Below are 22,197 nucleotides of genomic sequence, written 5' to 3' on the forward strand. Positions count from 1 at the left end.
CTGCTCTTTCTGCCTGAAACACCCCTCCCCCTGATTTTTGGCTGCTGATACCCATCCATCCATCAGGTTCCACCTGGAAATTCACTTCTTCCAGAAACTCTAACCAGAGACCACCAAGACTAGGGCAGAACTGCCATCCCTGTCACATGTTCCTACAGCACCCTAGGTGCTTCCTGCCTGGCACTTAGCACTGCCTGTAATTATACACTTATTTGTGTGATTTGTGTTGCTGTTTCTCTCTCTTACTAGATTGGGAACTCCTTTGAGCGTAGGAGCTGTGCATTTCTCACTCATCTCTGTGTTATTAGCACTTGGTGCCTGACAGTTGTTGCTAAGTGAATGAATGAACTCTGCACCATCTACTCTAAGTTCATTAATTGACTGTGTCCCTAGGGAAAGCAGAAACCCATGGCCAGATTGTGCACTGCTCCCCAAAGAACCCAGCCAACTGCCATCCACACCCCCAGCCTTGCCCTGTTGGGCCAGCCATGGTGCTGGGAGCATGATGGGGGCATGACAGACCAGCAGTCAAAGCCTTTGTCTAGACAAGGACAGAGGTCCATGTTATACACTCCCTTTCTTAGAGAGAGCCAGTGTGTTACTGGGGAGACAGCCCAGAACTGGGACTCCGGCCCCTGGCTCTCTGTGGGAGCCCTTTTTAGGCCTTAGTGGCTGTAGGCAACCTACAGCAGCAGCTCTAAAACATGACTGGGCATCAAAATCAGCCAAGGGACCTGGTTTCAATACTATGGGTTCTTAGGTGCCAGCCTCCAAGATTCTGAGCTGAGGTCTGAGGAGCAGCCTAGGATTTGATAAGCTGTTTAGTAAAGTGCAGCCAGGTTGGAAACAACTGGTTTGAGCATGTGAGCCCTTTGGCTCTCAAGTGTCAGGCTGTGGTCCTCATTCTTTCTAGCTGATTCTCAGGACTTCTTCACGGAAGTGCTTCTCTGCTCAGAAAGAGCCATCCTGGTGTGCACAAAACCCTGCTCACCTGCGACTGAGAGTCGTGGCCATTTTTTGTCAAAAGAAAGCTCCTCCAGAACCCTCACAGAGGTAGTGACAATAGTAACAGCAGCAGCAGTTCACCTTAGAGTGAATACCTATAGATCTTGTGCTAGGTACCCGATAAGCATGCACTCACTCACCCTGTATGGCAGTGCTGCCGGGCACCACGGATATGGATTGACTTGGGTTAACATAGCACAGCACGAAGAAAACGTGTTAAAGGGTGTTTGATAGCTTCGAGAATTGCCAGCAAAGGTGAAGACCTGCCTTGGACACAGGCAGCACCCAGGCCGGGAGGGTGGGTAGCGAGATTCCTGGTCGCATTGTCAGGATACTGTGGCTGTAAAGAATGCACTCTACTTTTATTATTATGGTGGTTTTTAAAATTTATTTATATTTATTTTAATTTAATTAATTAATTAATTAATTATTTTTTTAAGGTGGGCGCAGCTCACAGTGGCTCATGCGGGGATCGAACCAGCAACCTTGGTGTTATTAGCACCACACTCTAACCAACTGAGCTAACCGGCCACCCCTATTATAATGTTTTTAAATCAATGTGTTTTGAGTTTGAAATTCTAGGAAATATGTGACTGACTGTCTGGGTCATAAATCTGACCTCTTGATGGGATATCTTCATTGATAGTTCTGGTAGACTGTAATCCCCGGGGAGATGTCATTCCCTAAAAGGAAGTTGGGGTACTGGGACCACAAGACACTGAAATGGATCTTGGGCAACCAAGAATCAAAAAAATACCTACCGTAGTTATTATCCCCATCTTTCAGATAAGGAAATTGAGATCACGATTTAACTACAGGTTATACAGCACAGCCAGGATTTGAACCCAATCCTGAGTCCTGACCCCGAGCTCTGTAAGCCTCTTTGTTTTTCTGCTTTTTATGGACGTTTTCCTCTTTTGATTCTCAGGGCCCGTAGCTGTTTCTGCTGCAGAACTGAGTGCCACGAGCTTACAGAGTGAGGCTAGCACTTGCAGCCCTGAGGACAGCCTGAATCCTGGGCCGGATGGAAGAGAGCCAAGCAGAAGGGGAGGGGTGAAGAAGTATGCCAAGACTCTGAGAAAAAGAAGGTCTTTCCTACAGACCGACTACACCTGTCAGGTCTCATTTCCCCTGGTGCCCTCAGCCTCCCTAGAGAGTATGGACGACGTGTGCTATTACGACAGGGAACCCTACTTGGCCCTTGGTGCACCCTCCCCAACTGTGTCCTCTCTGCAGGACATGCAAGGTGAGCCAGGGCTCCTGGAGACCAAGGCCCTGGGGCTGCTGGCTCCCCTGAGGGAGGCCAAGAGCAAAAACCCAGCCTCCCGGGTTATGGAGATGGAGCCAGAGACCATGGAAACCAAGTCAGTCATCGATTCTCGAGTGTCTTCTATTTCTGCCATTCGCCTCCGGATTGACCCCACTCATAAAGAGAATTCTGCGGGTGCCCCTGTGACTGCCACTGTTGCCAGTTCCTCAGTAAACACCCCTAACTGTTCCAACCCGAGTTCATCTGGCCCAGATACTGCTCAGGATCAAACCGTATCTCCATTTCAAGACTCGGATGGCAGTGCCCACAAAGAACTTTCCATAGAGCTTGGGGACAGCACCACCTCCCTCTCTAGTGCTGACCTGAACCCAGACAGCGTCTGCTTGACCATCAGCCTGGGGCCACATATTTCTCGAGGAGACGCAATAGAGCAGGGAGGAGTCCAGCTTGACACAGGATTGGGATCTTTGTTTACAAATCATATGCAAGAAACTGCCCCCAAATACACAGAGCCTTTGTTGTCTCCTGGAGACAGGCCTAGAAGTGGTGAATGTGGAATAAATTCAGGAGAGAAGATGGCTTCTTTCCCTCCAAAGGAGGAGCAACAAGGACAGCTATCTTTGGAACATAATGGAGAAGTTACAAACAAAAATGGCACCGATGTAATTCATGATGAATCTGGGAAGGGCTCAGGCGACCCTAAGGGTGACGTGTCGAACGCTATTCCACAGACTATTGGTGTCAGTGCTCCAGATGGTGGAGTAATAGCCTCCCGCTCCTTGGAGACTCCTGTAACAGGGACTGAGCCGACCCCACCACCCTCCCCCACGGACCCCAAAGGACAAAGCCGAGACACCCCAGGCCAAGCCTGCCAGGCTCAAGGACAAGAACTATTGGCAGAGCTGGATTTAGACCCTAATTTCTTGCTTGAAAACCAGACCATTCCATCAGCCTTCCCTCTAGAGGAGGTCAAAGCAGAGCCCCTTAACCATGTGACAGGGGAAGACACAGTCCCTAGGGACACTCCTCAGCAGGTCTGTTTTAACCCAGGTCCTTCTCTGCTAAAAGCAGTACCATGTCCCCAAGAGGAGACCCACTCAGAAGGTTCAAACCATTGTTTACTGTCAGAAAGCAAAGATAAAAACCCTAGCATCTGCCTTCCTGCTGAAAAGTCTTTCTTGTGCTTTGCCCCAGAAAGCCATCCTAACGTTTCTGCCAGTCTCAGGATGGCCAGATCTTTGGGGTTTGCTGGGGTGAATGAGACAGTGGCCCCTAGGATTGGGATGGAGCAGTGCAGCTGCCAGTTCTCCTATGCCACATGCTTCCGCAGCCTGCAGCCTGAGACAGACGAAGAAGACAGGGACTCAGAAACACACCCCACAGCCCCCCTCACCACACCGCCCTCTGCAGGCAGCCAGCTGGCCCTGCCCTGGAGGCCTGCCCGCGCCCACAGCTGCAGCGCAGAGCCCTTGTTGAGGAACAGCCACATCTGGCCGGAGTACTGCTCCAGAGCTCTGAGACAGCTGAAAGCTGCCCCCACCAGCACCCCCGAGGGCTTCATCCCACTCACAGAGAGCTTGCTGGAATTACAAGACATTTTAGAAGCTTCCTGGGGGAATGGGAACAAACACCCCCCAGAGAAGTGCACCTGGCACTTTTCTGAAAGCCGGAGCCACCTCTGCATGGGCTCCCAGAAGCTCCTACTGAGCTGTCAGCATGTGATCAGAATGGACCAGTCCCCTGAAGAGATGCAGGGGGCTGTGCGTGACACCTTCCAGCACCTGGTCCAGCTGGCTGGCCTGTGCTTCCAGTTCACAGACTGCAGCCGCTGCTCCGCCCGGCACAGGGAAGCAGCAGGGAACCTGAGGGACGTGGTGTACACCTACCACCAGTTTGTGGAGGCCGCCAAGCTGACCTGCGAGAGAGGCTACCACGACCTGAGTGTGAAACTCTTGGCCCGTCAGTGCACGGCCCTGACGGCTGCTGTGTTCTGTTTGACACAGAAGTTCCGGGCATCCACTGCCCTGTGAGCAGGCTGGCTGCCCAGGCCACCTGTCCTACCCTGGACACTTCCCTGAGACGCCCTTTCCATTCCTCCACCCACCCCTCTCAAATGTTTACTATTTAGAGTATTCAAATAAACTGCTGCTTACTCTTGGCCTGAATCATACAGAGTGATGATGAGTTTGGATCAAAACGGTGACTCACATTCATTCAACATGCATTCACTGACCACCTCCTCTGGGTCAGGCCATGTGCTAGGAGCTTAGGGTGTAAAGAAAAATAAGATAAGTCCCTCTCTGGTCAGGATGCTCACAGACCCTCTGGAGATACAGATAAGTAGCTTACCATCAGTAAAATGTGTATTCTAAAAAGAGCATACCCTGGGGGTATGAAAGCAAGAAGTCACAAGTGTCCCAAGACAGAGATGAGGGAGGAAGGAGGGGGGGTCACTGAAAAACATAATCTCTTACCACACGGATTTGGCAATAACCTTTGCAAATAGGAGTGAATATATGTGATATTTGATAGATTCTACCTTCACAAGTTTTGGTTTTCCACACCTGCACCAGGGAGCCTGGTACTCTTGGCTGCCTTGCTGTGACAACCACTAGGTGACAGTAAGTTCCTTAGCTGCATGGTCACACTCATCCTGGTGTCCACCGTGCTTTGAAGTTGACTGTACCCCTCAATGTTGCATCCTATTTTGGTTTTAAATAACTAAAAAGGCAAACATTAAAGCCTTGAATTAGATTTGCCTTTTAAAGACTAATAGTAGAGCAAAATAAATATATTCAATACCTTTCTTGAATGCTTTTCCCACCAGAAAGCTATGAAGAGCTATGTAACATTTACGTGAACACAGTCCATATGTTCACAAATTTAGGGAAGGAGCTCAGGACTTCAACTCAGTCAGGACTTGAATTCTGGCAGTGTTATTATTAGAGGCACTTCTCTGGGCCTCAGGTTCCCTATCTGACAAAAGAAAATAGTAATTTTCATTTAGTGAGGGCCTACAATGTGCCAGATGCATTGAATACATTTTCTTACCAATAATGCTAAAGTAGACATTGTTATGTAATATACATTCAGCGTTATTGTGAGAAATAATTATGGAAGGCAATGAAGCCTCCAGCATAAGCATTCAAATGTTTGTTTCTTTCTTTGCTTCCTCTCCCCTCAAATCCAGAACTTTCTTAGGTTGCTACAGTATGGAGCTGGTATTTTGCTCTGCAGTTCTCAGGAGGAGTACTAAGTCCCAGAAGTTCTGGGAAACTCATTACTTATTAAAGTGCAGGGGGAGTTGTTCTGTTTAGCACTTTCTTTGAGATAACACAGCCCCCTACATGAGATAGGCAAGGTGGGACTGCCTACTCCACAATGCAAGAGTCAACTGTTGAATGATATACTAGACATTTACATTCCGCCTTCCTTTTCCCACACCATCATATTGGCTGATTCATTTCTTAAAACAAACATTTGTACACCCATGCCAGGTGATGCCCGATACAGGATTATGGATGTAAATAATTGGGTGAGAATCCTGTCTTCAAGTGCTCTTGGTCCGAGAGATAAAATGACATGTAGAGACAGAGACTTACAACATCAGACATGGTGTGCTCAGGGCCACCAAAGAGAACAGACAAACTGTATGGGAGCTCAAAGGAAAGAAGGCACTGTTGGGTGGGGGCACAGTAGTAATCAGGGAAGACTTCCTGTAGGAGGCAGCATTAATTAGAACTAGTTTGTCAGAAGTATTTTTGAGTAGCTACTGTGTGTCAGGTCCTGGATTTGACAGAAAGGAAGGTAAGTCTTGGATATGTCAAGAAAGAAAAATCATTTATTATGTCAAGAAATATTTACTGTGTAGTGGCACTGGGAATACAATCATCAACGTGATAAATGTAGTCCCCTCAGAAAAAAATAAAAATGGCTGATGGGCAACAAAGAAAATGAAGAGTGCCAAGATGGGGATGGGATGAGCCAATCTTACCCAGGGTCAGTAAAGGCCTCTCTGCAGAAAGACTGTTTAAGCTGAAGCCTAAAGGATAAGAAGGAGCCAGCCATGGAAAAAGTGAGAGGAAAGGGAACAGTATTTTATCCGCAAAGGCTTTTGGTGTGTTTGAAGCATTTGAAGAAGGTAGGTGTGACTGGAACACTGCAAGCTGGTGGAAGAGTGACAAGTGAGGTTGGAGGGGCAGCCAGGAACCAGGTATGCAAGGCCTTGGGAAGGTGCAATTTGACATCCAAGTTTGATGGGAAGCCACTGAGGGGTTTGCAGTAGGGAAGACAGGTAATCATCTGGCAAATGGTGGGGTTGGGGGAGCGGGCAATGAGACCAGCTAGCAGGCCTTTGCATTGGGGAAGTAGCCATGAGCTCATTCGAAAGTGAAGAAACACAAGAACAGTGGCAGACAGGGACGAAAGGTATTCAGTATGGCTGAGTGCAAGGCGCAGGGACTGGTAGGTATGGTGGGAGCCACTGAAGAGCCTTTGAGTCACTTTGCAAGCCCTGCTGAGTGGAAAGCTAGGGCCAACTTCTGAGCACAGAGACTGTTGGAGCTGGGTTTTAGAAATAGCCTTCTGGCGCAAAATACTTAGTTTTAGCATTTAAAAATAACTCCAGTAGCAAATAAAGAATCCGCTGGAGCATGATTTGGGGTCCTGGTGGGAAGTGCTGAAGGAGCTGTGGAAAGTCCAGAAGGGGAAACGGGGGGGGGGGGGGGGGGGGCGCAAAGAGCGATCCAACAGGCTGTGGTTTCCTGGGTGGGAGATATTTCCGGCTCCTTCATAGTAGGGTCTCTCGGAAAGGGTGAGACCCCTAGAGCTGCAGGAATAAAAGGAAGAATGGCTGATAGTTTTTATCAAGACAAGGCTTGAGCAAGTCGCTTCAGGTCTGTGAGCCTCAGCTTCCCCGTGGATATGTGAGGAGAGATGGAGAAGGGCGAGTGGCCAGGGTCTAAACTCACTCCTTACCTGCTCGAGCTGGGATAGCTCTAGAGCCTGGACAGCCAGGTACGGGTGAAGGAATATGTGCTCAGGGAAGGGCTGTGCCAGCTCGCGGTCCCTGCGAGTTGTGGGGAAGCCCAGGGGAGGGCAAGGTCCCCAGACTGCGAGAAGAAGGGTGGTTCAAATCTGGTTTCAGCCCAGTTTCGCAATGTCCGATCCTTGACAGCCATCAAAGCGCCTGGTCACCTGCAGCAGCCCTGGGGGGGTCGGGACTGGCTGGGACTGTAATCCTCACCTAACAAGGGAACAAGCTCAGAGAGGCGCGGCAACACTTCCGCCGGGACGCAGCTCCCTAGGGCCAGGGTCGGGCCGGGAAGCGCAAGCCTCGGCTCCGGCCCCCGCACCCCGAGCGCGGGGCGGAAACCTACAATACCCAGAATGCCACTCCGGGAGGGGCAGGAATCGGAAGTGAGGCCAGAGGCGGGTCTGCTGTGCGCCGCCGCTGCAGGAGGTGACGGGATCAGGTACCCCCGGGGCTCGTTGGGGGGCGCGGGAGGGACTCGGGGGCTTTAGGCAGGCGCTGCCGCCGCCTTCGCGGGCGGGGAACACGCTGGGGAAGCGGCGTCTAACAGTCGTGTGGCCTGGTGTCCCACACCTTCTTGCTGCTGTCCCTTCCTGCCTGCCCTCGCGCTCGCAGCCTGTGCGTCAGGCGGGGCCCACAGGCGGGGTCCTGCCAGCCTGGGGTCTAGGTGTTCCAGCGCTGAAGGTGCCTGAGGCGTGGAGCCAGCTTCGGGAGACCAAAATTGAGAATGGGAAAATGAGACAAGCGCGGAGACTGGTCCTGCACTTAGCGTCGAGGGATCTGCTCATCAAGTGGGATTTGGGTTAGAAAACTCAGAAACGGGGGTAGGTGAGAGATTTATTAATGAAGCAAGTAGCGAGCTTTATCATGTACCAAGTCCTTTTCTAGGCGAAGAGGATGTAGTGAACAAAGCAAACAGAACACTTGCTTACGGTATAGGAATGGGGAAGTGCCAATAAAAAAATAAGTAAAATATGTGCAATGTTGGGTAGTGAAAATCTGAATGAAGTGAAAAAGGTAATCATGTAATTGTCTAGGGGAAGAGCATTGGAGGTACAGAGAACAGCAAGTGCCAGGGCGCTGAGGTGGGAATACCCTTGATATGTTTGAGGAACAGCAAGTGGACCAGACAGTGCAGAGGACAATAGAAGGACGAGGTAGACCTTAATGATCAGAATAGGCCATTGGAAGGATTTTGACTATTTACTGCAAGGGAAATGGAGACTACTGCATGGTTCTGAGCAGAAGAGTGACTTGATTGTCAATCATTTAGGATGCTTTTATTCTGTGACGCTCCGTACTGAGTACTGGGGGTGTGCCTGTAAATTCTTTATCCTCTGTTCCCTGGAAGGGTTTGTAATCTGGTGGGCAACCAGGCAGACCAGCTATCATGCAAGGCTGAGTCTGATCATTGCAGCCCCATGAAGACAGAATGAACATTTTCCCCAAATCCTCAGCATGTGCTGTTATGTAAGGTACTTGGTAACTGTTAAATGATTAAGTAATTAATGGAGTAACCCCACTACCCAGCCCTGGACCTGTAATGGAGCCTCCGAAAACATTTTTTAATGAAGAAATGAAATGCTAAATCTGGGCATATATAACGTCTCACACAGATTGATAGATTACTGCTTCTTTGATGTCCAACTTCACCTTTGCTTTCTGAAGATCACTAGGTGGCAAGCTCTGAGTCAGTATTCACTGAGCTTCCATTCTGTACCAGGCCTTGTCCTGCCACCAAAGATACAAAGGTGATAAAGATGTGGTCCCTGTCCTCATGAGTGCCCAGTCTGCTCTAGTACAGACTCTTCCGGTAGTGGTTGGAGTTGCCTTCATTTGCTTTTCACGATCTCTGTATCCCAAGTTCCTGGTCTGAACCACATTCTCAGGGACTATAAGAATTTGGAGAGGTCGGAGATCCAAGGAGTGGAATAGGAAGGAAGGGAATGGGGGTGGTGGGGGTTAAATCAGTTAATTCAAAAAACAGTTATTCAACCACTACTGTTTGCAAGTTTCTATGAACTGTTCAGTGTTTAGGTAAATGAAGGTACATGGTCCCTCCTGAAAAGGGAGGGACCTTCAATAGGAGAGAAAAAATGAGCTCTGACCTCCCAGTTTTTTAAACAGCAATGGAAAGCTCTGCAGCCCCTCTTGCTACTCCAACTTCTAATCCAGATTTCTCCAATGAAACATCTACATTCATTGCCTCCCACTCATTCCCCAAAAGGGCCTGACAAAGAGCAGGAGCTCAATGAATATTTATTGACTGAATGAATGGACAGACACAAATAAGAATACACAATGCTGTAGAGTTCAGAGGAGGAAGAGGTCACATTGCACATTGGCTGTTAACAAACTAGCATTCATTTAACAAATTTATGTTTGTTGCCCCTAATAAAATGAGGTTGTTAAGTATTGGACCAGCTTACCTTAAAGTTTTCATTTGTTCTTTTTGGAATGTCTAAATGTAGAAAAATGCAGATGACACTGATGGTTGGCATAACAAAGTTCAGTCATCTAAAGGAACTATCTTAACAGGTCTGGATGTCTTTTGTTAAAAACGGTATTTATATTCAACATTGCTGTTCATATGTGAACAAGGCAACACTTTCGAAATGTTTAAGCGTAACTTGGTATTTTCCTCATTTCTCCAGAAATGCTATGTACACTATTAAATTTCGTGTATGCCATAAACTCATAGTGCCACAGTCAGTGGTATAAATAAATATGTTAACATTTGTACTGACTATGAAAGAAAAGATTTCTAAGCGAAAGTAAACTTTAGCCTAGTCAAGAAAATGAACACAAATTTCAAATCTTAAAATCTTTGCATTTTACTGTAAGTAAATTATACCTGAGAAAGACATTTAAAGGTCAAAGTAACTGACAGAAAAATAAAAAATAAAAGGGGTTAATTTAAGTGATTTGAATTCAAGTGTTTGATAGGGAGTCAGTAAAATTCAAACTTGATGAATCAAGAAGTAATGGTGCCAGTTATAAAAAGAGTCACAAGGAAGTACAGTACAGCACAGGGAATATAGTAATATTGTAATAACTATGTATCATGCCAGGTGGGTACTAGACTCATCAGGGTGATCACTTCCTAAGTTATGTAAATGTCTAATCACTATGTTGTATACCTGAAACGAATATAATGTTGTCTGTCAACTAATTGGAAAAATTTTTTTAATAATTCTTTTTTTTAATTAAAAAAAAAGTAATGGTATAAACCAGAAGAACTAAAGACACCTGGTTAAGGGTTGCCACTAGATGTGGAAGGGGTCAGAGTGAGGATCATTACTTTTCATTATAAATAGGTCTTTTCACCATATGCATGGATCATATTACATAGATTTGCTTTTTCAAAGATGTGCTTTTCCTAAAATGGTGGTAGGGCACTAGACGCAGGAGCAGCCGTGAGCAATGGTTAGACCATTCTTTGTCTGTGATACTTAACTGTAGATTGGAGCATTTTGTACTCATATCTTTCTCAAGGATTTTGAACGCCACTTCGAAATGGTGACATTTGTTAAGTGTGTTACAACAGTGGTGCTCTACATTTTTCTACCTCAGCACTTCTGAGAGAAGGGCTGATGACTGGCTTTCTGCTGCAGTGATGCTTAACTGAGTTGGGGGCAGGAATATATAGTTTGGAAAAACAAATTCTGATGCCTCACCAGCAACCTGGAAGAATTCCTGGTTGGTTTTGGGGCACTCTTTACCATATTTTTTGGCTAGCCAGCCATTCATCCTCCAAGGATATTTCTAGTACAGGACTTTACATACAATAGGTGCTCAATAAATATTTGCTACTGGAATGGTTTTGAAAATAAACTGAAACTTCGTCTCTGTCCCACCCTCAACTTTGCATGCATTTCAAAGCACACCATAAATGACTTGGTTTCCTGTGTCACAATTAGGTAATGTCTCACGTAATTGTGCCTTTTTCTAATCTGGGTGAAAAGGCCAGAGGACTAAGCACATGGACTGGAAATTGGAAGGGAGTGCTCGGGAAACAGAGTCAGACGTGCTGCAGGAGCAAGAAGCAATCCTCGAGGACACAGGTGAAGATGGCCTCTCTGACAGCTTCCGGCTTCTGCAGATTGATGTGGAATGTGAGCATCAGGAGGGAGAGACACTGCCCACAGGCGCTGCAGTGTGGTGCTCGGTGAGTGCTGCGAGTGGCCATGGGCTCTGAGATGATGGGATGCCCCAGAGACCCCTATTCAGAAACGGGTAACAAAAAGACTGGGAATGACTTCGGTGTATTCCAAGGGTTGTATATCCTGCTAACTGGTGTAAGTCTTCAGTTCCATTTGAGTCACAGGGAAAGTAAATACAGTTCAATAGGAATTTTTGATATACCTCAGAAGGGTCAGGAAACCTAAACTGCTTTAGGTTGACATGTCACACTTCTTTTCTGCGGCTCTGCTGTCTCTAAACACAATCTAGTTTACTTTTGTTTCTAAGGCTAATACCGTTTTTCTCTCCTAACTTTATATCTAATTTAAAAAAGTGAGTAACTGTTTCTAATATTCATTTTCCTTTTTGGTGCTTATGAAGTTCTCAAACAATTTTGTTTTCTGGATAACCTAAGAAAAATGTCCAAAGAAAACAGAGACACTGGGAAAAAATAGTTGCAGCAAAGAAGAGCAAAAGAAAGCAAGAGAAAGAAAGAAGAAAAGCCAATCGTGTAGAAAATTCAGGTAACAATAAATCAGATTGCTGGAATAATTGCATTTATTTCTTAGCAAACTGGTATCTGCGTGTTCCTAGGAGAGTAGGAATATTGTTTTTAAGTAAAAACAAACATCTGGGAGGTAAAGCCTATTGTCCTATTTTGTTGGGAATCAAAGTATCAAAGAAAACAAAATTGAAGTCTGCCTTTCAAATATAAGCTATCTAGTGTATTTATGTGTCAGAAGTAGAAGGAATTATGCCAACAACAACTAACGTTTATTCAGTGCTACGTGCTAGGTTCAGTGCTGAGAATCTTGCGTGGATTACCCTAAGAAATAGGTCCTTTTATTATCCTCATTTTGTAGGTGAAGAAACTGAGGCTCAGAGAAATTAAATAACCTGGTTAAGGTGATACTGGTAATAAACGAACACACTGCACTTAGATTTAGACCCAGCAGTGCACTCCGGAGCCCACGCTCCTCACCACTCTGCTGCACCTAACCTGCCTGATGAATGGATACCTTGCACGAGTTTCAAGTTTTTCTTCACATGCAACTAGTATTCACCTGGCTGGGGAGATTTGTTTCTGACTGAATATTATTCCTGTGTTTTCCCACTTCTATTTTCTGATATTTCTACTCTAGGCATCTGCCCCCAGCACAGCAAACGCTTTCTGAGATCCTTAACCAAGGAGAAACTTTTGGAAGCCAAACACTCGGGACCAAGACTCTGTATTGATTTGAGTATGACCCACCACATGTCTAAGAAGGTAGAACATCCACTAAGCTCCAAATTCCTACTCACATGAGGGAGGCCCAGAAGTGAGCAGCTTTCATGAAGAGCGTGACCAGCTCTAGCTTCTGTGATTCTGTAGTAAAGCAGCCAAAGTGTTTAGTTTCCTAGACATGGCTAAGTTCTAAGATGGCTGTTGTAAAGAAACAGGAAGAGACTAGATATCCTCTGGTTTAGTTTGGAAATTTTTACCTTATCTTCTGTTTTGAGATCAACCCTTTGCCTTTGTGTTCATAGTATCCCCAGTCTAGATGGAGCCTTTCGAGTTCAATTCTCCAGAGACGAAATCTTTGGCCTTCTGCTGGGGAGAGAAATATTTGCCTTGTTGCTTGTTGTGGGGAGATTCCCTGGTGGGAGGTCTTCCTGAAATGTATTTTAGTGGTCTCCCATTCATCCTATTGGTGAAAGAGGGATTTCCATCCTGGGATCCTAGGGGTGGCTGAACACATGACACCTGACACTGGACAGGTAAGATTGATAGTCACATATACTCAGCCTGGGGGAGGATGACACTGCCTGCTATGCAGGGCCACATGAAGTTGCACTCAGGAACAGAATGGACAACCAGGGGCTGTGGGAGACAGGCTTTGTAGTATCAAGAGGGTGGGGTGCCCCTGCTTCCTGCAGGAGGATGTGATTGGTTTGTTGGAATAATTCAGTGGATTGGCATAAAATTGAAGCCCACTGCCCAGAGATAAACAGGAACTGCACCTGGTCCCCTTGAATAAGAGGATTGTTTAGATAGGGGACCTTATCTATGGGAACAGAATTGGGAGAGGAATTTGTAGTTAGGCCATTCAAGCCTCTCTCAGTTTCACCAGACGTCAAGGCAGCACACAATATTCGGCCTTAATTTTTGGCCTCATACTGCAAAACAAGTCTTTCTGTTTTTCAAGATCCCTGTTGTATGTGCTAGTGTTTGCATGTTTTTCAGAGAAATTAGGAAAACTGAAGCTCTGCAGTTTTTACACAGTACCTCTACCTATAGCCCTCTGAAAAGGTCACCAAGAATTTCCTACTGTTTATATTGAGATATCAGCTTAAAGCAAACTCAAAGCCTTTTTTTCCTCTACTGAACCAAATTAGGCCAGATTGTGAAACTACCTTTCTATTAGGGTAAGGACTCTGAATCAGGATGTAAAGTTAAAATTGCCAATCCTATTACAACTCCTGGAGTTAGGGAGAAGGTGCCAAGCTTACCTGATGTTGTATAAAAGTGTCTGCATAGTAATCTAACTTTTTTTTAATAAATTCAGTAATAAATTTAGTAAACATCACATGGTCAGATTTTAGATGAAAGCTAAAAGCACAATTTCACATATCATGTTAGATATATAATGGCAGGTCCACAAGGAGGGAGAATTCTCAGTTTTTCCACTAACTCACTGTTTCTGGGCTAATATCATTCATTACCTTACCTTTCATCTATAAGGTGTAATGCCATGGGGTGTAACACGCACTCACGTGCTTGTACTCACTACTACAGTAAAAGGGGTCGTTCTGTTCATGACATTTTCCAGAATCGCTCTCAATGAACTCACTGAGTACCGTTTGTTGATAATGTAGAAAGAGAGGGCATGTTTCCACCCTAAGTCATCCTTATGTCTTTGAAGGAATTAAGTAGATTGGCTGGACAGATCCGAAGGTTGTATGGTTCAAATAAAAAAGCAGACAGGCCATTTTGGATCTGCCTCACTGGATTCGCAACAGACAGTCCCCTGTATGAAGAGTGTTTGAGGATAAATGATGGATTTTCTAGTTACCTGGTAAGCCTCATGTTGCATATTATTTGAATTGTTTAAAGAGTAGACTTTTTACTTTTTCATATTTTGATATAAAAACATACATATATCGGGGGTGCCAAAAAAATGTATACAAGTGGACACTTTGGTCAACATTGCTCAAGCAGTAATTCGCCATAATCAGAAGTGTCTGGACATTGATAGTAGCCACTTTGAGCACCTCTTGCAATTGCAGGAGTCAAACATGACTTGTACTCATCTTTTGTTATTGGTATATATTGAGTATTACAATTTTAATACAGTTTTCCTTTCTTAACATGTGTATACTTTTTTTGGTACCCTCTGTATATAGAAATTATGTTTTCACTATTACAATCTTAAAAAAATAAAACTTCTCATCAGTTCTTATACTTAAAATTTTTTATCCATCCATTGCATTGGCAAATAAATATTACCAGTACCTAGGACTGTATTTTGTATCCTGTATATTATATGCTAGACTGTATACTCCAGTCAATGCCATAACTCCTTTCTTGTTCTCAGCAATACAGAATTAGGAAACATGAGTTTTGGAGGAAGAGAAAGAATCCTTATGGAAGTAATGTGGATTTAAGATGAGTTTTAGAGGGTACTAAGTTACTTTCCAACTCTTTCCCTCAGATCTCATAAATGTAGTGATTGCTGTATAGGCAAGAATCCAGATCAGTTCCTAAGAAATGCCACTAAAACTGTCCTTGTCTCTGCATTATGTAGCTGAGTGTGGGCAGTGTGGCCTTTCCTAGGGAGGTCCACGGAGGCAATGAGTGTAAAAAGTGCACTGCGGTGCTGCCCAGTTGGTCATGGTTCCCGTTTCTGTCTTAACAGTCCTTCCTGTACAACAGCCATTTCCAGCCTCACTTTTCTCTGTTTCACGATTCCTGTGTGTGAGCCAGACAGACCCACTATCAGGGCCACATAGTCCCTTTGTTTTCCTGTCTTCATGCCTTTCTTAGGTGATTCCCTCCACTTTAAGTGCTTCTGCCTTTTGTACGTGTCAATCTTACCTCCTTCAGAAACCCAGTTCCAGCATTCCCTTCACTAGAAGGTATTGTCACTCCCTCATCGTTAGAGACATGCTCCCTGTAGATCTGTTAGGGCCTCCCCACTTCCTGTCTCATTTTGTAGGGTTGAATGTCTGTGCCTTTCTACTTCGCCATCTCCAGTCGAGCACTTTCTGAGAACAGGTTGTCAGACATGTATCCCCTCGATGCACTAGAGCCATGCCTGGTAGAAACTAGGTGTCCGGTAACTAGTTGCTGCACTGTGGACTGTTAACCTACTGCACACTACATTGGATTATTTGCATTTTTTTCAGCTAGACGTAACAGAAGAAGACTGCTTTAGTTTATTTCCCCTGGAAACCCTTGTGTACCTGACTCCTGACTCAGAACATGGTATGTATTTTACTGCATGGATTCATGGAGCACATTGTGCCTAGCCCTTTGTTTTAGTATTCCCTGTGGCAGAATTTGTTAAAGCCACCCAAGGAGTATCACCCCTTCACCAAAAAAAAAAGGGAATGTACATGAATTGCACACCTCTTATGGACAGATACCTCACTGGATGCTTTGTCCTACTTTGTGTGCACAGCTGCACAGATGTAGTGTCTCCCTCCTCATCGGGACCTGTGAGCTACCTGGAACCTTCCCGGTTTCCCTGGTCAGCTCCCCCTACTGACCCTTCTTGGATCAATGTTAGATATATATACTTCTTTTTTTTTTTTTCCAGAAAAGTATCTTTCACGTAATTTTCAAATTTATTGGTAGTAAGTTAATTTTCATATTCTCTTCTAATTATTTCACATTCCTGTGTAATTTTAATTTTGTCTTCTTTCTGCATCCTAATATTCATTGGAGTCTACTACCCTTTTTCATGATTAGATTTGCCAAAGGTTTATCTGTTTAATTGGTCTTTTCAGATAACTAGCAAATCTACCTTTTTGGTTTCGATTTCATTAAATTTCTACTTTTATCATTCTTCCCTTTTACTTTCTTTGATTTTGGAAATTATAAAACAGATTTGAACTAATAGAAAAAAAGAAATCTTAAAAAAACAAAAACATAAAAATAAAAATAAAACAGATTTGATCTCAGTGGCCTTCATTTTTTCACTAGCTCTTGAAGATGTTGATCTGAACAAAGTTTACATCCTTGGTGGACTTGTGGATGAAAGCATTCAGAAAGTAAGTGTACATTTTAGGACTAAAAACTGTATTTCGCAAAGTGCTTAACTTTTTAGACGCACCTGCCCGGTTATAATCTTACCCAAAAGGCCTAAAAACTCAGAGGGAATAGGAAGTCAGAGCCTGTTCTGCCTGCGCTCGCCCTCACACTGGGCCCTCCCTCGCTCCTCGTGAGCAGTGTCAGAGTCCTGACCTGACAGAATCCATTCAGGTGTTGGGGAATTACATCGGTAGCCATTGCTAAACTCCTTTCTTCTCTCCTCTCTTCATTTCTGGAAGGAGAACTCTGATCTTGACCAAGGAAGCATTGACTCAGCATTCTTACCAGCTATTTGTTCGTGGTGAGAGAGTCGTTTTGCTCCTTCTTAGTCCATCTTCCATGCTGACATGTCTTATAATCTCAGCGTCCATAGTACTGTCCAGATTTCTTTTGTTGAATTAGAATTTTATTGGAATAATTGCAGAGTTTTTCAATATCCTATCATATAAGTATTTGTTGATCATTATACTAGTTTATATTTACTAATGAACACTGGCTAGATAATAAAAATGAGGTAATAGTTAAAATGTATAACACGGAATACAGTGAGAAATAAGTCTCCCTCCCATCCTTGATCCACAGTGTTCCCCACTTGAGGCAACCACTGTTTTCTTGTGTATCCCTTTTGATATACTGTATAATCACACAAGTATCTGTTTGTGAGTATATCTATATATATGTTTTTCATATATGTGACTGTATTTTATATATATTTTCTTATATGTATGAGATACACATGTTTAACACAGATGATATTTAACTGAATTGCATTTCTTCTAAAAAGGTCAGTGTTTCATGACTCCATAGTGATAATCTAAAACAAAAGGCGGGGGGGATATTCTTAAGAATGCCAGGTAATAAATGAGAAATGCAGAACAAAATTTAAAAAATCACTATTTTGTCACTCCTGGGGTAATCCTTGATTCAGGGAATTGATTGAACAAAAGGCTATTGGGGAATCGACTCTCCACATGGTCTCAAAGTACCACCCCGCAGATTACAAAGGCAAAAATGTACCATTGCAGTAAAGTGATCTGAAGGTCACCATCTTAACCAAATGACCAAACTTAGAATCACCAGTAGTGACATTAGATGCCTCCTGAGGTGATGGAATCTCACCTGTGAAGCATTCTTACTAGAAAATGTTTAAATTTAATTAAGAGGAATCAGATCCAGGATATGAGGCATTCTGCAAGACAACTGGACCAGACTTTCAAAAAAGTCAATGTAATGAAAACTAAGATAGTCAGGGAGGTTTAGATTAAAAGATTAAAAAGACGTAACAGCTAAATGCTGTCTCCCACAGTGGAGTGACAGCCCCTTTTTTGAGGCAGAAAAGTCTAGAGGGTCAGTGAGCAGCATATCATCTATAGATGTACCGTTTTGACACATTATTCTCTTTTATTTCTCCACCATTTAAACTGAAAAACAGCTGGCACAAAGATTTGTCAGCTGTATACTCGTAGAACTTTTGAGTTGTTTCTGGAGAGTTTGACTTCTTCACAGAAATATGCTAAGAACAACGTTTCCTCAAGAGGAGTCATTTTATCTTTACATGTTCGGAGAACAGAAACTAGACTGTAAGCTCCTCCAGAGCAGCATCCTACTAACTTTGAATTCAAAGTGATTGTAAAGGAATAAACTTAAAAAAAAAAACCATCTCATATGTGCAAAGAGTGTTATCCTTCAAAGAAGTTCTCTGAGTAGTTGTACCCTTATCCCATCTGAATTACATCACTTAAAACATTTTTGGAAGTTCTCTCTTGGAATTGTGTTTCATGTGAGCCTGAGAGGGAGGTAATCCAGGGATCAGAACAAAGAAGGTGCTAGGTCTGCTTCACGCTACTCCAGTTGGTTAGACCATACTCATGGTGGCCAGTCAATCATGGGACTGTCAATGAAAGGACATGGATAAGCTAGAACAAGTTCAGAAGAGGTGATGACCTGAATGATGAAGGGACTCAAAACTAAATCATACTCAAGGAACGGAGACTATGAGTCTGGAGACGAGAGGAGGCATAGTGGCATGATCACTGCCTTCAAATACCTGAACGGCTGTCTTGGAGAAGGGCATTTGACTTGCTTGGTGTGGCCCTGGGGTGATAGAACTAGGACAATGAGTGGAAGTCTCAGATAAAACAGAAAGTTTGGTTCAATATCAAGAACTTACTTTAGGTATCGTCAATCCCCAGGATGCATGAACACTCTGTCACAAGAGTTGTCCATTTAAAGCCAGAGAACACTTGGGAGAGAGGTCACAGAGGATAGACAAACATGCGTGATGGGTGGTAGAAGTGGAATTCTTCATTATCGAGGCCCTGAGTATGTTAATTACCCCAGTAACCTAAACCTTTCTCTTTAAACTTGAAATTGAAAATAGGTAGAGCTTCTTACAAGGTAGCAAATATAAATTCATGACTCAGGGACATCAGTTACTGTACTCTGACCCTAAACGGCCTCAGATTGTTGGACTTTTTGAGTTGTCACCCCTTTCTGCAGTTTTCAGAGCCCTTCCTTTTAATTGGGCAGTGTGCTTTCACACTTTAATGTTGTCATGCTGCTAGTGTTGTACCTGACCTAAATCCTGTCCCCCTCCTCTCTAATTTGCTACCAATTGCCTCTGAGCTGAAAACTCCAGATATCCAGAACTGGGTTTCACTGAGTTAGGGCCAAGCTTGTTCTCCCAACTGCTTGGACTTTTGGATGCAAATTGTGTCTGTAGATATGGCTCCTTTTACTTCTTTCCTTCTTGGTTGTAAGTAGTAGTGAGTGGAAGCTCGTGAATAAAGGACTCCCAAGTGAGGTGTTGCCACACAAGCCATTTCTTACTTGGAACAAACATTCTTCATGATCAACAGGAGTCTTAATTATCTGCAGTTTCTTCCTTCCTACCGTAGGCTACTTGTTTTTAATACACTTATCATTAATTATGATTACAGATGGCAATTGGAGTGGTGGTAAATGGGGATTCTTACAATTTGCTGTGCATATTACAGTGATATCTTTGTGTATTATTTATTTTTTTTTTTCAAGGGGAACAGGACTTTATTGGGGAACAATGTGTACTTCCAGGCCTTTTTTCCAAGTCAGGTTGTTGTCCTTTCAATCTTAGTTGTGGAGGGTGCCTTTCAGCTTCAAGTTGTTGTCCTTTCAGTCTTACTTGTGGAGGGCACAGCTCAGCTCCAGGTCCAGTTGCCATTTCTAGTTGCAGGGGGCACAGCCCACCATCCCTTGCAGGAGTCGAACTGGCAACCTTGTGGTTGAGAGGACCCACTCCAACCAACTGAGCCATCCGGGGAGCTCAGTGGCAGCTCAGCTCAAGGTGCCATGTTCAATCTTAGTTGCAGGGGGCGGAGCCCACCATCCCTTGCGGGAGTCGAGGAATTGAACTGGCAACCTTGTGGTTGAGAGCCCACTGGTCCATGTGGGAATCGAACCGGCAGCCTTTGGAGTTAGAAGCATGGAGCTCTAACTGCCTGAGCCACCGGGCCAGCCCCTTTGTGTATTATTTTTAAAAGAAAAATATTTAACTGTGATTTGCAGAAGGTGACGTTTCAAAAGGCCCGAGAACATTCTGTCAAGACAGCCCGCTTACCAATCCAGGAATACATGGTCAGACGCAAGAATGGGAAAAACTATCATTCAGAGATACTGGCCATCAATCAAGGTACTGCTCACATGGCTCATGCTTAACATGTTAGCTCTGGTGCTGCTTCTTTGCATCGTGTTTAAGACTGAATGGCCCTTGAAGCAATCTCCCGTCACTGATGTGCTTGGATTTTACCACATGCACTTTATGACATGCATTCTGGCCTCTCGGAGGCATTTTTCATTTTCTTCCTGATTCCCAACTATGTTAAATATAGTTGAAATTGTTGCTTTGGCCTAGAATACCCTGCCTTGAACCCATCATTGACCAGAGAATTCCTATTTGTTCTTTAGGATTCAGTTCACAGGCATCTTGGCTGATCCCCTCCCCCTCCCAGGACATGTCAGGGCCCCCCCTTTGTGTTCCTGTTGCAGCAGTGTCCGTTCACAGGCCTGTATCTCTGTGTAGGCTGAGGTCCTTGGGAGCAAGCAGGGCCTGTCTCTTTGCCTGTCTCCCCAGGATCTAGTACCATGTGTGGTGTGGAGTAGCTTTGTTGAATGAAATATCCCAGAATATCTTTTTTCTCATCAGTCATGTACTAGTTTTTTCCCAGTGTGTGGTCACTGTGTTTTCTGTTTACCCTTCTAACAGTATTTGATATCCTGTCCACTTACTTTGAGACTCGAAACTGGCCTGAAGCACTGAAGAAAGGAGTTTCTTCCAGAAAAGGCTACGTACTTCAGAACTCAGTGGAATGATGGGCAGCCTAAGATTGCAGCTGCAGGAGGCGAAGTTGCTGGAAGGGTCTTGACCAAAGAGCAGAGCAAACGGGTGATGGCACACATTTGCCTTTACTTGCCATCCTGGATCTTCACTAGAATATAGATAACTAATAACAGGGACCACATTTTATGTATGCTCTTTTATATCTCCCATAGTGCCTGGCTCACAGGAAGTGCCCAGATATATGTTACCTAAGTAAAAAAGTTTACATAACAAGGAATTAACCCTTAAACTACATGGCTTTGGATGTGTTAATTCATTTTTTGTACATCTATTTGTAAAAAAACCTCTTTAAATAATTACTGCTTTATCAAGAGTTGTTCACTGAACTGGTATCATAAAGTTGTATGATTTTTCTCCAGCCTCCTTTGATCATGATGATTTTCCCGAACTCAGTAATATGCTGTACATGTGCTTTGCAAAATCAGCTTGTCCTAACCTAGCCCTGCTTTGAGCTCCCATAGCACTTTGTTCCCACCTGTGGCTCCTACCCTGTCTCCCCTGAGTATGGGTGTGGAGGACTTCTCTCTTCCTAACTGTAGCCTCCTAACTGGGTAATTTGTGGGAGTATCTTTGTATCATTCTGAGCCTTGTGCAAACTAGATTTTTCAAATATATTTGTAACAGATCAAATTGAAAAGCAAAAACACAGTACTGGTAAGTCTTAACTTGAAAATAGCCAGAAAATACACTGCATCTGATACAAGCATGTTAGAAAACCTCCCATTATACAAATCTCAGTGATTCCTTTTTTCATGTCCTAGTTCGATACCATTGTTTCAGTTACTCTGACCAGTTTGGGTTAGTCAACTTGATAGCTAAGCTGCTAGCAAATTCAGAAATGTATTCTGTATCTCAAAAGAACGAAAAGGTTACTTCTCTGTCCTTCCCCTCCCCTTCACAATTTAATCCTTCAGGAGCTATGATCACTTGATAAATTACATCAGTGTCTTTTTTTACTTCAAAACAGCCCAGTCTTCAGGAAACATCTTTAGGAACACATATTCCTTGGTTTTTATCAACATATTGCATGAGTTCTATAA

General features: G+C 44.1%; 2 protein-coding genes across 9 annotated transcripts in view; both read left to right on the forward strand.

Moving 5' to 3' along the window:
• The window catches only part of FRMPD1 (FERM and PDZ domain containing 1), a 117,363-nt gene extending 112,929 nt beyond the window's left edge, over nucleotides 1–4,434 (forward strand). For all 6 annotated transcript variants that reach the window (XM_033123861.1, XM_033123862.1, XM_033123864.1 and 3 more), the window contains one exon: nucleotides 1,934–4,434. In XM_033123861.1, coding sequence (XP_032979752.1) covers nucleotides 1,934–4,305 — 2,372 coding nt within the window. In that variant the 3' untranslated portion in view covers nucleotides 4,306–4,434. The remainder of the gene's footprint in view (nucleotides 1–1,933) is intronic.
• Nucleotides 4,435–7,564: 3,130 nt separating this feature from the next.
• On the forward strand, nucleotides 7,565–21,444 carry TRMT10B (tRNA methyltransferase 10B). 3 transcript variants are annotated; one of them, XM_033122247.1, is made up of 9 exons: nucleotides 7,583–7,749; nucleotides 11,273–11,475; nucleotides 11,905–12,013; nucleotides 12,632–12,756; nucleotides 14,393–14,545; nucleotides 15,876–15,954; nucleotides 16,675–16,742; nucleotides 20,326–20,449; nucleotides 21,023–21,444. In XM_033122247.1, the coding sequence occupies exons 2-9, from the start codon at nucleotides 11,290–11,292 to the stop codon at nucleotides 21,127–21,129; spliced, it is 951 nt and encodes a 316-aa protein (XP_032978138.1). In that variant the 5' UTR covers nucleotides 7,583–7,749; nucleotides 11,273–11,289; the 3' UTR covers nucleotides 21,130–21,444. The 3 variants fall into 3 exon arrangements, with proteins under 3 accessions (XP_032978140.1, XP_032978138.1, XP_032978139.1); XM_033122248.1 differs by lacking the exon at nucleotides 7,583–7,749 and adding an exon at nucleotides 7,999–8,131; XM_033122249.1 differs by lacking the exons at nucleotides 20,326–20,449; nucleotides 21,023–21,444 and adding an exon at nucleotides 17,022–19,830 and having other exon boundaries at nucleotides 7,565–7,749.
• The last annotated feature ends 753 nt before the right edge of the window (nucleotides 21,445–22,197 follow it).

This window comes from Rhinolophus ferrumequinum, chromosome 12 (assembly GCF_004115265.2).
Source record: "Rhinolophus ferrumequinum isolate MPI-CBG mRhiFer1 chromosome 12, mRhiFer1_v1.p, whole genome shotgun sequence".
Lineage (NCBI taxonomy): Eukaryota > Metazoa > Chordata > Mammalia > Chiroptera > Rhinolophidae > Rhinolophus > Rhinolophus ferrumequinum.